Below are 17,438 nucleotides of genomic sequence, written 5' to 3' on the forward strand. Positions count from 1 at the left end.
CACATCGACCACAAAGAGAGACTCAAGCTATCTCTCTCTCACACACACACACACACATACAATAAGAGTAGATTTACGCACAACGCACAATGATTTGCAGGCTCAGACAGCAGGAAGCAGGGCAGTAGACAGGTTGCAGGCCACTGCTGTCAAGTATATATCACAGTGAGCACAGGAAGAAGCAAAAACAGAGCGATGTGTGTTCACGCACACCCATAACTGTGTACATTGTTTTCTCTAAACCTGCTGAAACCTGCACAACGCAGCACACGGACATATTAAAGCAAGTTGCTGAATCTTATGACATCTGATATTCCTGGGACAGTTTCTTCTTCCCCACTTGGTTCCACATCTATTCAAGCTGTTCCCCAACTCCCTGTTAAGCCTCCAACTCTAAATCATTACCTTGGCAGGAAGGCCCGGAGTTAATGAAAAAGGGCGTTCAGTATAATTACATCGAAACATCTAAGCTGGACCGCCGGTGCCGCTCTCCGTAGCTATTTGTTCTTCTTCTATCCCGAGACCTTCAGGAAAGGAAGCTGGAAGGATGTCATCCTCCAGAAATAAATCCCCCTACAGTCTGAAATAAATCGCCTCATTCTGACCTGTGGACCTGAGAACTTTCAGCAGACACTGATCCGTGATGCAGAAATAAATAAACCATACGCAGCGGTGAACTTCAGGAGTTCCGGTTGCCATTTTGACAAATTTAGTGTCATTCAAATCTGATAATTGGTATTTGAGATAATACATGTGACAAACAGACACAGGAACAGCTTGTGAGTTGTTAATTATCAATGACTGCTTCGTTGAGTTTATTAATATGCCAGACATATTTAAACACTGTGATGGTATCATTTAAATCTGAGGGATAAAAAAAGAATTTAAATACGTAAACCATTTGTGCATAAAATACTTAATTATGTTAAAGAGATACACTGTGATGAATGATAGTCAATCCAGAGATGAGGGATCATGATTTGACATCAAAGCTCAGGAACGTGGAGATCATTTCTCCAGCGAGTTGATGTCTGGCGGGATGAAGTCATTGCTCCGAGAATGAAAAATCAATAGAGTGAGAGTTGATCCAGTATTGATGGATGGACGGCAAGCGTGTGTGAGTGTAAGACGACGGTGCTCCACAAACACACGGTATAGGTGGCCCGAGCGATAACACCAACACATGACGGATATGTTGAACATTAAAAGACTGCATTTGAAAGGCACGGACATTTTCTTTTTCTCTTATTGTCAGACTTCATTAAAACATGAATGTCTTGTTCAGCGAGGCATGTTAAAGCAGTGTGGCTTTTCAAAGCTCTCCAGACTGTTCAAAGAAATACTGTTTGCCTTTGATTTATATCGAACAAATAATGAGACGTCACATGAGCTTTAAAGCAAGTTGATGAACTGCACGGAGCTGTCTCATAGGAGAGTTCATGAAGACGTTTGATGTCATCGAGTGTGGTTTGATCCAAATGCTCACACTTATCCCACAGAGCCATAATAATCATAATCACAATGCAGAATGAATCCAGACGGCAGTCTGTGCACACGAGCCCCAACAAGAGAACACACGTCCTGTAACAGTTTAGCTCCACACCTTCCTTTTTGTATTAGTTGTTTTCATCCTGTCTCACTAACTATCATGTCATTCCAGATCCTGCTTCCCATCTCGTCAGTCCAACTCCCTTCACCTCTGATCACCTCGTTAGTCCCTCATTACCTTCACCTGGTCTTCATGCCCATCTCACCTGTTGCCCATTCATTAATTAGTCCCTGTCTACTTAGGTTCCCTCACTTGCCCTCTGCCAGATTGTCTTGTGTTTTTTCGACCAAGCCCTCCCGGTCCACATTGTGTTTGATTATTCTTTCTGTTCCGTTCCTGATGACGCTCTGAGTAAAGAGATCTTTATTTGCATTATCTGTTTGCTGAGTTGTGCTTTTGGGTCCACCCGCACTTGTGTGCTCGTACACAGCAGGTGATACAAGCTAGTTGCTAATGCTCAGGCCACAGCATTGTGATGATGACAAACACATATTGGGAGTACAGTTGTCTGAGAGTAAAACCAACACTGGATAGGAGACGAGTACAACGTTTGTCAGTACAATGGGATCCACGTCTCCCATGGGCTGCTCATCTGACGCTTACATAGCTGCTATTTATCATAAGAATAAAGCCAACAGTTGAGGACTGAATAGATGATTAAATGATTTGTTAACATTAATATATTTTGCATGCTCATCAAAATGCCTCTCCACTCGCGAAACAATGATGAGATGTAACAAAACAAGGAATCTTCCTGTTGTCTTCTCTTTGCCGGTGCTAAAAAAGAGCATCTGAAATATTTATAGGCCCTGTCAGGCCACTGCTTCTACAACCCATTACAATCAAACAAGCTTTGCTATAGATGGTTGTATGTTCCTTCTATATATATAGATATATATCCAACACACACTCACTGATAATTGGGCAATTAAAAGATGTACAGGTTTAGATTCTATCAAGTCTGGGACACAAATATAATACAACTTTACTGATATTTAATACACATTCTGCATGTGTACAAAATCGATGGTAAAGGGACTGTTTTTGTCTTGATGGCATTCAGGGATAATAAATAATATATTTTTGGGGGTTTTTCATGTGTCCGAAAGCTTACTTGGAAACAGAAGCAGGTCTGGAAACTTTCAACAAGCCTCACCTCTTTCAGTGTTAAGCAGCCTAAAAGAAACACTGTTACATCTTCCTTGAAGATACATAATTTATTATTCTTCCATTTAACTTTCCAGTCCAATCCCTAAATTCCTAATCCACTATCTCCTGAGAATACAGATGTACCGTACAAATGTGCACAGGAAAATAAATAGGGGACACATTTCTGCCTTTTTAACGAGCGATTTCTTTGCAATAGGCATCCCGCACATACACTTGGTTCTGGCTCTCCCTGATGCAAGGTCCTTTTGTCTTTACTACTCTTTTTATGTTTCTGCCAACAGCACAGAAAAGAAGGCAGACCCAAGAGAGAGAGAGAGAGAGAGAGAAAGGCACAATAACAAAATGTGACACAGGGAGAGGGAGCCCTGAACTTCTCAATTCACGAGAACTTATTTATTTGCTCAGCTATACATGTGACATCCACTCATTTATTCCCCTTACTCTTTCAACCTCTCTCTCACTCCGTCACCCTCGTGCATCTCTTGCAGCTTGGTTATCCCCCCCCCTCTCTCTTTTCATAACCTTTTTAATATTTATGAGCACTGCAGAAATGCTACTGGCAAAGCATGCTGGGAAGAGCTGTCCCTCAGAGTGTGTTCCATGACGTCATCACTGTGTACTGACATTCTGGGCTCCCCCGCCCGTCACAGTAGCTGAACTAAAGTCAAGTTCCCTGCCGACAAATATCTGAACATGCATTTGAATAACACAGAGGTGTCATGTTGGAATTTAGTGATTAGAAATAAGGGATTTGGCTGCATAAAAACATTTTATAAACTCAAATGTATGGTAGATGAATGTCAGATGTCGGTCACTGTATCTCACGAATGAACCACTAATAATAATACAAATAAAATGTACTCTCAATATTTAAGTGTTCATCAAAGCAATCACAGCAATGAAGCACAGCATCTAATCTGGAACATGTTTAGCCAAGTGATATTCTACTAGGTGCTTGTGCCTCCTTCTATCCCATCCATGTGAGAAGAGGCTTGGGGCTGATTGGTCAAAGCCACATGACCTTTAATTGGAGGGGAGCTGTCTGTGATTGCCCAATCAATGTTCAGAGGTAAGCCCTATCAGTTCAGCACCACAGATTTCAGCTGTATCATCCAGGACCTGATGTGACTGATCTTAAACATGTGCCGGCACTAGGGCGGTGTGTGCCTTTCACTTTTAACAGCTTTTAAGGTGCAAGATCCCAGGTTAAGAGCATTTCCGTTGCCGTTCGACGGGTCTTAACATGTCGACTGCAGGCCAGCGGCTCACACTAACGGTGTTTATATGAGGGGGAACCGGAGGGCGGATGTGCCGCTACCACGACGTCAGGACGCCATTATCATCAATCAGTAATTTTTCATTAAATGATTCCTACGATGTTTGTATTGTATTGATTGTAGTATGAATAATAGTTGTTATATTAAGATTCATCCACAATGCAAAATAAAAGATTAACCATTAGGGACGCATAATGACATCAGCATGTCATTGGAATCGGCAAATACAAATAAAATGTCAACATTAGCCGGGAATGAAGATTGCCTCTGATACGACAGGCACATATGATGACGCGCATGTTTGTTCAGCCTAACATTGTTGACACAGAGCAGATAATAACTATTGGTAATGAGCAGGTGGCAACCTAACATGTGAAGCCAATTTAAAGGTGTCTTAAAACTTGCATTCTCTTTTCTGGCCAGCAGGGGGTGAATCCTCTGGTTGCAGAAAGAAGTCCAATTGTATGGAAGTCTATGGCAAAATGACCATACGTCTCACTTGATTTATCACCTCAGTAAACATGCTACTCAATTACTTCAATACAACACAATATTCATTGAGTAAATGATGGTCCCATTTAGAGTAAAATAAACAATAAAGGGGAGTATGCTTTCGTGTGAGCTTACTGTGATTGACACGCTGCTACAGCTCTCCGTCACTCATCTGCATCCCACATATGGTCACTTCCATCCATTGGTTGCAAAAAGCCGAACTAAAGGCTTCAAAACAGCAGTTCACAAACCAATGGATGTCGTCACGATGACTACGTCCGCTTCCTTTATACAGTCTATGGTCGATAGAGCAAAAAGGAAGTGGACTGCTGAGTGTTTGAATGCGCTCTTTCTCTCTCTGCGTCGTGATAGTGTGTGTGCAAAGCCCGCTATCAGTGAAACACACAGACCAGAGGAGAGGGGACAGTAAATGACACGGTAAAGATGCTCACACTTAGCTCAAATGACACGAGAGCATACTCATTTGGTTTCTTCCTTTCAGGAGGGGCAGTTGGTTCCCCTAAGGCAAATCTAATACATGCATCCTTACCAACCGTGTACTTATTAAAAGAATACCATTTATCTGTTCAGTAAAATGACATTTTTAATGGGTTAAAGTCATTCATGAAAGGAGAAGATAGGAGCAAACTGGTGACTCATAAATGGTGCATAAAGACACTTATATATATATATATATATATATATATGGGGGGTAGACATGGAAGCAGGGAGCCACTGTCTGAAAGTCATGTGAACATAACTAATGCAAATCACTCAGCTGCATTTGCTCACTGACGGCTGCACTAACTCCCATATCGACAATATACAATCACGATGACAGGGGGAAGCGGTCAGTAAAGGGAGGAGCCGGAGTGATGGCAAGGAGAATAAAGACAAGAAGGGCAAATAGAAGAGAGGGCGCCTGTTAAACCACATAAAGGAAGGTGTAAAGGACATAGAGGTTAATGTTTCCACGAATGAGTAAGAGGGGGAAAAAGACACAGGAGGTAGGGAGGAGTGATGTAAGATGTAAAGAAGAAGGCCGGGTGAAAGGGACTGAGAACAATGCCCACATTGAAGCTGATCATTTTGAACTTGCGGTTCGCATTCGTCTTTTTATTTTTGCAAGTCGTCACTTAGAAAACTCCCAACAATGACATGTTTTCCCCCCCACGTGGTTGTTGCTCATCAGTCAAACCTGAAAAGCATAGTAGACATCTGAGGTCACATGAGAATATCGTGGCATGGCACATAATAGCCTCAGACTATTTTCCAATGAGTGTTCAAATATCCACAGCAGTGTTTCCCAAACTCTTTCCCTGGGGACTCACCATTTTCACATCACCTACATATTATATTATCTTGAGGTAAACTAGATAATTAAAGGTTTTCTGCAGATTGTTTTGCACACACTCACACACACACACACACACACACACTACTCTCCCCCTCTACGCTGCTGTCTCAGTAGACAACAGTTGTAACACTTCTTGTTTCAGCACTGTCAGTGTATCACTTCCCCCATCCATCTGTCATCTGTTCATTTTGATGTGATCTCAGTCCAAGCCCGAGGTCGTTGTCATTACATTTGGGCTTTGTTGCATCCAGTCTGACCATATTTTACGACACTTTGGGCAAAAGCTTACGTATTCTATTTTTATTGACCCATTTGTTGCATTTAATTGGGATTGAATACAAATAGATTAAAGACAAAAACATGTATATTGCACAATAACACATGTGTATATATCATAGTAGCATCATGTTTAAAAAGCTCATTGAGCTAGGAGTTTAATTTCGCAAAGTGTTCATTATTTATGTCCCTCCCTTACTGTATGAACTGATATTAAATGGAATACATATCATACCTGTGACAAGTGTTGTTAAAACACGTCATATACCTATATACTAATCACAACTGAGTCATAATGAAAATGTATTAGTTTTCATGCAATACATTAGAACATTTGATATATAAAATAAAAATATCTAATTGTGTGGGGGCAATATTTCATCTGAAGGGAAATAAAGTATACAGACAAACTAAGTATCAACATGACAAACAAAACCACAACGAGATTAGATGCCAACAAGAAAGTTCACCCCAAAACTCAACAGGGAAGTTGCCATAAGGTCACCGCAGTATAACTCAGGAGCTGAAGGCGCAGTTGGACGTTTGCTGTCAGAGTATCTGTGATCGAGGCCTGGGAGGAGGAGATGGGTGGGCCGGGAGGCGTTGAGGGGGAGGAGGGGGGAGGGAGCGGCTGCCCCATCGTGACGTTGACTGACTGACTACCAAATCAGCCGTGTCATGAATCAGGACTGTCGAGAGCTCTGGACCTGACACACGCACTCACACTCACACGCAGACAGGCGACCAGACACATGGAAACACACGCAATCTTCTGATTCTTTACCCATTTGTGTTTTTTCTCCCACAGCTCATCGCATCCAGTTTGACACATGCAGAGAGACAAACACAAATATGAACTTACATGATAAACATATGCAAATAATGTGCACCTCATTGCTTTGATGTTTTTCTGTGTTGAAAAATCTTGATTGGCAACATATTGTATGTTGAGGTGTTATGTTAAAGTATGACAAGCGTTAACATAAGCAATATGAATTAGCTGAGTTGACTGTATATCCATGTGTTTGCATATCTGTGCAAACATGTGGCAGCTGCATGTTGCGCGCGCCCCGCTGTGCATGTGTGTCAGTGACAGCGGATCACCACTAATCACCCAGTGGGTGCAGAGTCATAGCAATGAGCCTCATGCTGAGAGAACGATGGGTGCACACAGGTACCGATGGAGGATGAAGGAGGAAAAGGTCACAAAGGACGAATGCAAGATGAACTAAAAGACAAGATCGCAGGAGTCCATGTGAGTTCACGACTTCCTCTATCGCTGCGGTATCTAAAAGTATATCGATGACACGGCATTAAAGGCACTGTCCAGCTCTGCCTTGCTATCCTTAAAGCACTGAGATCAAAAAGGCCCCTTTCTCTGTTTTAAAACAAGCTGTCAAATCTGCTACTTTGGTATCTGGTATTTAAACGGTTATGACATGAAGGGGAGATGACAAACAATTAGAGTACATATGCTGTTATGGAACATAATCACATCACAACCAGAACCGCAAAAATTGCAAATCATCTCAACCTGCCACCATAGGAGAACATCGTATTATCCTGCGCCACAGATTTCCATTGCTGGTCTGATGGATTGTGACCACTCCCCGAGAGCCAACCCCTTATGATTCAGCACACAGTTGCACAAGGGGCCTTTTAGAGCACGAGGAGCCATTCATCAACTGGACAACCTGTCACGAATTCCCCACCTTCCTAGCTAAATGCATGCTCCTGTCATTCCAGATCCTGTCATATTCACCTGATTGTCTCATTCCCTTCACCTGGTCCTCACACCCTTCTCACCTGCAGCCCCTCCCCTCATTAGTCCCTCACTATTTAGCTCCCTCACTTCCACTTGTCCTCTGCCAGATTGTCTTGTGTTTTTCCGACCAAGCCCTCGAGCGTTCCATAGTTTGGTTATTCTGTCTGTTCCGATCTTGACGACTCTTTCAGTAAAGAATCTTTATTTGAATTATATGTCTCCTGAGTCGTGCATTTGGGTCCACCCTAATCCCGTCGTGACAGAGACGTCATTGTCAGGGACTAGGGAGCAATGTGTTTTGTTTGTTTGTCACACATTTCTACAATAAAATCCATAGCATCCTTCCACATCTGCATGCACTAAAAGTAAGCAATGCAATGTGTATTACATTGAATAAGGCATTACAAAATAAATATTAAAAGATATATTTCTTAAAAATCATGATACTTCAGTGAATACATTTTCAAACCCTAGTATCCTGTATATGAAATCCTTAATTTTGTATCATGCATTATGTCTTAACTACCACAAATAATGCAAAATGTGTAAAGCCCAGCAAAGGAAAGTGATGGAGTCAGGGTGTGCCTGAGAGCGGCTGCTTCAGAGCATTAGTGGGTTCCTGCAGGCCGCATGATCCATGTAGACCTCGAGGAGTACTAATCCCATTCCATAAAGCCCAGCTCCTACTCTAAGTGTATGTGTGTGTGTGTATATGTGTAGGTGTGTGTGTGTGCGTGTGCCTGTATGATTGTGTGCACTTTGTGGGCATATCAGTGTGTGTGTGGCATTGTCCCAATCCTTATTACTTTCACTCTTCCTCTAATGATTCTTTGGAATTAACGGCCCTCGGATCCTTTGCTAATGACTTGTGATGAGTTAACGTAGTACGATATGGTATATCCTGTATGTAGGTTAATTGTAGGGCTGTAAAGGTGTATTTGCGGTGAGCTGTCACGGTAACGGGGGTCCTTGTCCGGTGCATGCAGAAGACACGGTTTGAAGAATTATGCAAGCTCACGAGCCGCCCAGAAACTTTATGACATACTAAAACTAAAAACACATCTTTTCCGACTATCTGGATTAAAACACAGATTAGCACTTCAGTGGCACTTAAATGGCTCTTATTATGGTACTTTTGTAGTTTGACTATGCTGAGGAAATGTTACTTTCTGTATTCTTGTTGTTCTTAGTTTGTACTCTAGGTTGAATGCACTTATTGTAAGTCGCTTTGGATAAAAGCGTCTGCTAAATGACATGTAATGTAATGTAAAGACATACGCCGCTAGCTTCATGCTGCTAGTCAGACACACGATGGAGCCCTCCCTTTCCTCAGAGGGGATGGAGACGCACCAGCCCAAACTATTACGCCTCCTATTGCTCTCGACTGTCCAAAAAAACTTGTGTATCATGTCTTACATCATGATCTTTGTGAAAGTGGATCTAATGTAAAAAGCTTTCACTATAACCTGCGTCACCTGAAATTCAGTAAAACTCAACATGTATGATTGTAAATTGTAGGGGAGAAGGTAAAGTCATACTGTATGCAGACATGTTCAGAAAACAGGCTCAGATAAAGCCATTGCACACTCACTGTCCAGCACCAAATGACAGAAAGATTACAAAAAGCAGCTAACTGGTGAAGCAACATAGCCAAACACGACAAAAAACATTTCTCAGAAGTTGGTGGTATTTAAAAGAGAGCTAAAAGGGCAGAGAATCTGAAATACATTTGAATATAGGTAGACATGTTAGCCATAAAACCGATCAAGTATGTATTTGTCAAATTTTTTTCGATATTTGTCTGACTCCAAAAGGCAAACAATGTATGAAGGCAGCTTTACACTAAAGGGCACGAAGTAACATCGGCTGAGTTTAACATTTGCGCTGTACATTTAGTTTTGAATTATAAAAGGAAGAAAAGTTATAATTCTTAATAGTTGTTTAAAAAATGTCTTAATAATAAATAACCACAGTGAAAAATAAGAAATAAGAATAAAATTGAATATGATGATAATTTCTGGCTGAAATCCAGGGACATAACATTATGTAAATGTCCTACCCTGCTTCCTACATACCAAGTAGGCGACGTAGGGTATTTGTGTTTCACACCTAAGTGCACACAACTGAAGCACCATCAAGTTAAAGTCTATTAAAAGTTAATATTTATATTAATCATAACAATATAGGCCTGTGATTGTCTTTCAAAACCAAACAAAATACAATTCCGACTAATTTCTTCTTCTTTTTTATTTGTTTTACTCCGACACATCACTCGTAACCAAGGTAAGTCAACTCAAAAAGGTGTTTCCTCCTTGCAAAATCCACCTTTGCTGAGTATTGGCTGCAGTAATTAAAAAAAGAATGAATGAATGCATACTGATGAACATGTATGAACACAAATTCACAGGTGAACCGAATAAAATCACACAAAGGAGGACATTTCTGATACATTAGTCCCTTGGATTCACTTCCTTAAGAGCCCCCCTCTCATGGGACCAAATAAACAAACTTCATTTCCTCCCCCTCACCACTCAAATACACAGTGACTCAAAGTATTATTTTCATACCACTTCTTTCTTGGAACCTGGGACAGAAAACACGACTGAAGTTAAACACAGTAGACCTGCAACCAACTGCAAACTGATTCAAATTCTGTCCCATAGAAAATATATAAAGATTTGACTGAGGAGGACAATCCTCTACGCTTCTCGGCTTCTTGTATAGTTTTAAATAGTTTGACCTGAAGTGAATCAATTATAATCCAACTGTTCCTGCGGTTCACAAAGGTCCCAAGAATGTTTCAGTCTGACAAAACGATCCGTGACTTTGCATCCGACGCTCTAATAACAGAAGATCGTTTTCCCCTCGTCTAAAAACATATTTGGAATGATATATTCAGATGGCACTTTTAATAACCAAGTTAGGCATCAATACAAAACTTCTCGAATGTGTTGTTTTGTGTGAAGACAAAAGTGGCAGAGAGGCCAAGAAGGAGAGAGAAGGGGGAGGGAGAGAGAGTTTCAGCTCATTAGAGTTGGGTATCCATAAGGTTACATAAAAGTGGAATGAGATATCCTGAAGCGACGCTTTTGCACTCACGCTCACACAAACTGCATGTGCACGCACGCACGCATGGAAACACGCTGAGAGAATATGAGCAGGCACGTACACGTGTGCACAAAAAGCGCACGCCGTGCATTAGCCGATGTTGGGTCCATTGTAATAAGTGCAGGCCTGGAGGAAAAGGAGCCTCATGCTGAGGCACGGCAATAAAAGGGTTCATGTCCCGGATTAGTCCGTCCCATTGGTTACAGAGAACAGGACGGGAACACAGACCATCACGAGGGCAACTTGAAGATCACCAAGCATGTTCAGGTCCTTCTTCAGCCACATTATTCCATTCTTATTATATATTATCACATTCTTTATTGGGCCATTGTTTGCATTGATTGTCGGTATGCAATTACCACTGCAATTTATGAGACCATATCTTCACGAGCATCTGTAAAATGTTAAAGGAAATTGTATTCATCTTGACTTGGCCATTTTTAAATCTTGAGTTGGTCATCGCTTTCCCCATTTAAAATGACGAATGTTGTCTGCGGCAGATCCTATCAGCTGACACTAATTAATGAGTAACTTGAGAACAGGCTAAATCAAATTTGTCTGTGGTCTGGTTGAAGTGCTCTTCACAAGCTGGTGTCCGTGTTCAGCCAAAGATCGTCTGTGCAGAAAGAAGCGTCACTCCGTTCCTCTGAGGTGCAACCGTTAATGTTTCTGCAGTTCCAACAACTCCAAGAGAGAGAGATACTTCTTCTCTCTGGCTGACTGCGCCACGCCAATTTCAGAAGTTGCATTTTTCAATTCAATTCAATTCAGTTTATTTGTATAGCTCAATTTCACAAATTACAAATTTGTCTCGGAGTGCTTTACAATCTGTACACATAGACATCCCTGCCCCAAAACCTCACATCGGATCAGGAAAAACTCCCAAATAACCCTTCAGGGGGAAAAAAAGGGAAGAAACCTTCAGGAGAGCAACAGAGGAGGATCCCTCTCCAGGATGGACAGATGCAATAGATGTCATGTGTACAGAAGGACAGATTTAGAGTTAAAACACATTCAATGAATATGACAGAGTGTATGAATAGTTCATAGTAGGCATATTCCACGATGGAGACCTCCACGATCCATCAGGCAGATGGAGGTAGAGAGGAGGAGTGGGCGGAGTCTCAACAGGACAGTGGCGTAGTCAGGAGCAGGAATTCCACGACCTCGATGATCCATCAGGCAGATAGGATCTATGCCGTCTCATAGGGTCCGATGACCCCATGAGACGTGAAGTCAAAAGGACTCCGGGGAGAAAGCAGAGTTAGTAACGTGTGATTGAGAGATGAAAATTCATCCTTAAGGAGAGAAAAAAGAGGAGATAGGTACTCAGTGCATCCTAAAACGTCCCCCAGCAGCTATAAGCCTATAGCAGCATATCAAGGGGCTGGACCAGGGCAAACCTGATTCAGCCCTAACTATAAGCTCTGTCAAAGAGGAAAGTCTTAAGTCTAATCTTAAATGAGGTGTCTGTGTCTGCCTCCCGGACTGAAATTGGAAGCTGGTTCCATAAAAGAGAATTTTGCTGTTGTACTTGATGTAACACCCTGTTCTGTTTCTCCTGTGTTCCGTGTCTCCGATGTCTCCTCTGTGTCTTCTGTCTTAATTGTTTAATTCCCTGCACCTGCCCTCAGCCACTCTTGTCTCGTTACTGTCTGATGTCGTACACCTGTTTCCCCCCTATATATTGTGTCAGTCTTTCCCTTTTCTCCTGGCGGATTGTCGTCTATAGTTCCGTGTTCTTTTCCCGTCGTCCGGTCCGTGTTCCTGGTTCTGCCTGTTTGACCCTGCCTGCCCCTTTTGGACCTTGTGTTTTGTAAACTGTTTTGCCTCATTAAAGAGTGCCTTTTTTGTTATTCATATTGCGTCCCAGCCTGTCTCTCTGCGCCTGAGCCTCACCCTTCAACAAGAACCTGACACTTGATTGCATAGCATATTAATCATTTGAGCTGATCAATTTATCAGTTTTGACTTTTGAACCAGGGCTTCTGTTAAGTGCATGAATAAGCTTGTGAAAAATACGGTGTGCGTTAGCGGTCTTCAGCTGTTATTTAAGTGTCAGATGAATTCTTTAAACAATATTTACCAACATACAAACACCAGTGATGAATAATGTAGAGTCAGCAAGTGACCCATAGCAGTCAGGCTACATCCAGTGAGGTGCAAGTACTTTCCGTCAATGCAACCAAGCATTTTACAATTCCACATATGACACAATGCAGTACACATAGCTTTGACAACAAGTATCTCAGAAGAAAATATTGATGTATATCCACCGTTATATTGTTATTTCCAACCAGGTCTGATCACAGTGCCTACCCTCCCAGCATGGCACGACTCCGATGCAACTACCTCTTTCGGATACGAGTGAGGGAGAACAGGAAAGATCGGGAGAAAAAGAAGTAGATGACAAAGGTTGTTGATCTACTTCAAACCCACCCTCAGAGCCAGCAGATTGCATCAGCACTTTCTTTTCAGATTCCCTAACCGCATTACCATCCAGTCTATCCAGCGTTATGATGGGATCTCTGGTGGCACTTTAGTGGCATGACCTTTGTGCAAAGGGAGGCGTAGGGAAGAGACATGCCATGCTGCCGAGTTTGATTTACATCGAATGGAGCTAATTAACATCGCCCAGAACTTTAATACCTGCCTGTGCTTCATCTTTCGCTCTCAGGCTCTTTGACGCGCTTCCTCACACTTTGTGGGAGCATAGTAACGATCAGCTTTAGTTTAGTTTAGTTTATTTCGATCAGCAATAATATACAAAAATCAAAATTTCAACAAAATAGAAAGTGGCTAACCGAAAGGGTCAAGGCTGAAGCTATCAAGCTTATAAGTGCCCTAACCTATGATTTCACGAAAAATCTTATTTCAGAGAACCATATATATATACCTTTACATACATATTCACACACATAAACATATACATACACACACACACACATACATATTTACATAAAACAATAAACAAAACAAAAAAAACTTGTCCCCATTAACCGTTACTTATGATGCTTCATCAATGCTGATACGTCTTTGGGAAGAAAGATGGACAGAGAACAGAGGCACACGGTGGCATGGTGGAGGATTGGGGTGAGCGTGAGGGAGAAAGGGGCAGAGCGAAGCAGAACGAGGTCTATTTTGCCGCCAAACGTTGAATGTTGCATCAAATGTGCCTTAAGCTGTGAAATCCATAGGTGGCAAGATGGACACTGGACACTGAACACGACATAATGACAGCGATGCAGATCGATGAGAGTTTTTGCTGATTCATACTTGGAACTCCAATGAGAACTGGACATAGCAGGAGCTGATTTGTTTTGGCCACTTTCATGGCCTTAAAGGGCACAAGGGAAATACTGTTGAATACTTTGAATTCTTCATATTATTTCATGAACTGAGTAATTTTGCTCGGGTTTGCATATTTTATACTAAAAGGAAGCCTTTTAAAATGGAGAGTTGTAATAAATAAATTACTATTAATGACATCTTAAACATACCAGCTTGATGGATTTTTGGACGTTAAGATAAATCTAGGTAGGGAACATTAACAGTGACGAAAAGATCAGTGAATGGCTGGTAACGAAGCGGGCTTTCACAAAATCAAATGATATTAACTGAAGGGTGAAATATAATTAATATTCTTGATTCCTTTTGGCTTTGAGTGTCTGTCAGGGCAGTAAGCTAATCTTTCTGTTTGATCAGTGACACTGTTGGAAATAATAATAATCAGGTAAACCCGGTTAGTTATTTCCACTCTATTTATTCATTTTATCATAAGCAAAAAGAGTTTAAACCTAAATGTATCAAAAGTACTTGAATGTGTTGTAACTCTGTAATGATTCCTTCTGGTCACATGACATCTATTCTTCTCTGCATCCTGGGAGAAGGATCCTCCTCTGTTGCTCTCCTGAAGGTTTCTTGCCTTTTTTTCTCTGTGAAGGTTTTTTTTCTATTTCTTGGGAGTTTTTCCTGATCCGATGTGAGGTCCTGGGACAGGGATGTCGTATGTGTACAGATTGTAAAGCCCTTTGAGGCAAATTTGTGATATTGGGCTAAACAAAATGAACTGAATTGAATTGAATAGCTTACTTCATATAATATATTTGTTCTACTTAATGCAATAGAAATTACAGTATGTGAATGCAAGCATTCAGTAAAAAAGAGATCCACTTTTATCAGAAACCACAGGCGTGTAGTATGGCCATAATTTATAAAGTTTTTTTTGATTTTTTAAAAATCTGGGTAAAAGAGAGATGGAATGCAGAAAGCCTTTGAAATGAGAAGTTTCCATACTCCTTGGTCCTGCGTTGTTCTGGTCGAATACCAATACCCCGCATCCATGAATGTAATCCTAATCCTGAACGATGCTTTATGTAATCTCATAATTCATAACAACTGGTGTCCACACATCGTAATCTTAATTTGTGTCCCATTTGAAGCTATTCAAATTTGTATCAGATTTTTAAAGAAAACATCAACGATATCTGATTAGTGCATGAGGGACATTAAAGAGGGCCTTTGTAAATGACAATATACAGGTAACACAAGTGATTATCTGTTATTGTAAAATAAAATAATTGTAAATGCCAAAAACCTTCTCCATGGCACAGACAATCTGTTTCATGTTGAAAGAATATTAAACACAGATGAAAGATGACACTCCACGAGAACCCAAGCTTTCTATGCTGAGTCAATTTTTTATAATCGTTTCCCTTCCTCATTTTGTGTTGTTTGTGTTTCTCTCTTCCAGACTCGCATTATCTTCATTTCAAACACACACAGGCTATTGAACCCATTCAACAAGTGCCTGACACAATAGAACATGGACCATGTCAGTACCGCCGAGCATGAGAGCAAGGCGGCACAGCCCCAAGACAACCCACACCTAAAGGCACGACCAGAGTGGGAGTGCAGGGCAGAAGTGAGACGGAATCGTGATGAGAGCGAGATCTCATGCCTCCAGGAGGATTCTCTGCGTGTCTCGTTTTTGACAACACTTCTACGCGACCAACATTACGAGCACCACTCATCATTAATGTGGGATTCCTTATGGAACAATACATGTAGCAGAAACATGCCCCCCCAAAAAAATTGGTTTGAAATTGTATCTATTATTAGAGTGTACCTCCATCTTCCCCCTCCATTTTACATCTTCCCCAATGAAAAAGAGAAACCCTGTAATATGGGGGAAGACTCCCAATCTAAGACCAGCACAGCTTCGAGGAAAAGGACAGAGCATGCAGAGCCCATCACCAGAGTGAATGGTGATGGGCGTAAAAATGAATGGAACTGAACTTGCATTGCATTCATAAATTGGCAGAATCCCCCAAAATGCGTGTGAAAGAAAACTGACACTGACATCACCTGTTATTTAACCAACAGACTCTTCGGGCCCCGGTCATCATCAGTGTCCCCCTGGAGCTACATAACCTGACCATGCACACCAGATCATATGTGTTTGACTGGTTAGCCTGCACACACACACAAACACAAACACACACACAAACACAAACACAAACACACACACACACACCAGCTGAGGCCGCAACACCAACTGTGTAATTACACATGTGTAATTGCATCCTCGCCAATCTTGCACAATATATGCAGAGCGAGAGAGTAGAGAAAGGCAAGTAGAGGGGGAAACATGGATGTAAGAAACACCGCCACCTCCCCCGACTCGTGAGACAGCCGTACCTTGCGCCTGCGATCCCTGGTCCGATTCCTCTTTTTGATCTTCTCCTCCTCCTTCTCCCTCTGCTCCTGGGCGACGGCCTCTGCGAGGTCCTTGGTCTTACGGAGCTGCTTGGCGGCTTGCGCCATGGTGCCGCTGCTACTGCTGCCGCTGCTGCTCTAGTCGGCGTCGCTCCAGCCCTCCTCCCGTCCGCACAGCCACCAGTGGTTCCCGTTCCCTCGTCCCTCTGTCCCCCAGAGCCCCGTCAGTTACTCCCGCTTCACTGGTGGCCACCACGACATGTGTGGGCACCGCGGCAGGCGGCGGAGACGTCTGCGTCCGGATCTCTCCGTGCGTATGCGGGGGATGCCGATGCTCCGGCAGGCAGAAGACAGCCTCCGGCAGCCACAAAGAACGCCGCCGCCCCTCGTGGTGCTGATGCTGCTCCCTTTGCCGCGGCTGCTCCTCATCCAGTCAGCTCGCACTGCGCTGAATCGCCTCCCCTCCCCCTGCCTTCGTACCTTTCTCCCGTCTCTCCTCTCTCTCTCCTCCCTCTGCCTTCACAGACCAGTCACGCAGTCCTGTTGTTCAGCACGGCGGGGATCCTGCTGCAGAGCTGCCCCCTTTTTTAATCTGTCAAATGTCCTCTTGCTGCTGCTCTGCCTCCTTCTCCGGATGTCTTCGCCGCTCGCGGCTTTTCTTCCCCCCCGGTCGCTGCCGTCGCGTCTCGCACAAGCGAGGCGCAAAAACGACGCAGCCAAAACTGA

General features: G+C 42.5%; 1 protein-coding gene across 1 annotated transcript in view; it reads right to left on the reverse strand.

Annotated features, from left to right (window-relative positions):
- The window catches only part of LOC130205595 (ankyrin-1-like), a 62,006-nt gene extending 45,186 nt beyond the window's left edge, over positions 1–16,820 (reverse strand). The window contains exon 1 of the mRNA XM_056433059.1: positions 16,695–16,820. Within this exon, the coding sequence (XP_056289034.1) occupies positions 16,695–16,820 (126 nt within the window). The remainder of the gene's footprint in view (positions 1–16,694) is intronic.
- Between the last annotated feature and the right edge of the window lie 618 nt (positions 16,821–17,438).

The sequence above is a fragment of the Pseudoliparis swirei genome, chromosome 15, assembly GCF_029220125.1.
Source record: "Pseudoliparis swirei isolate HS2019 ecotype Mariana Trench chromosome 15, NWPU_hadal_v1, whole genome shotgun sequence".
Lineage (NCBI taxonomy): Eukaryota > Metazoa > Chordata > Actinopteri > Perciformes > Liparidae > Pseudoliparis > Pseudoliparis swirei.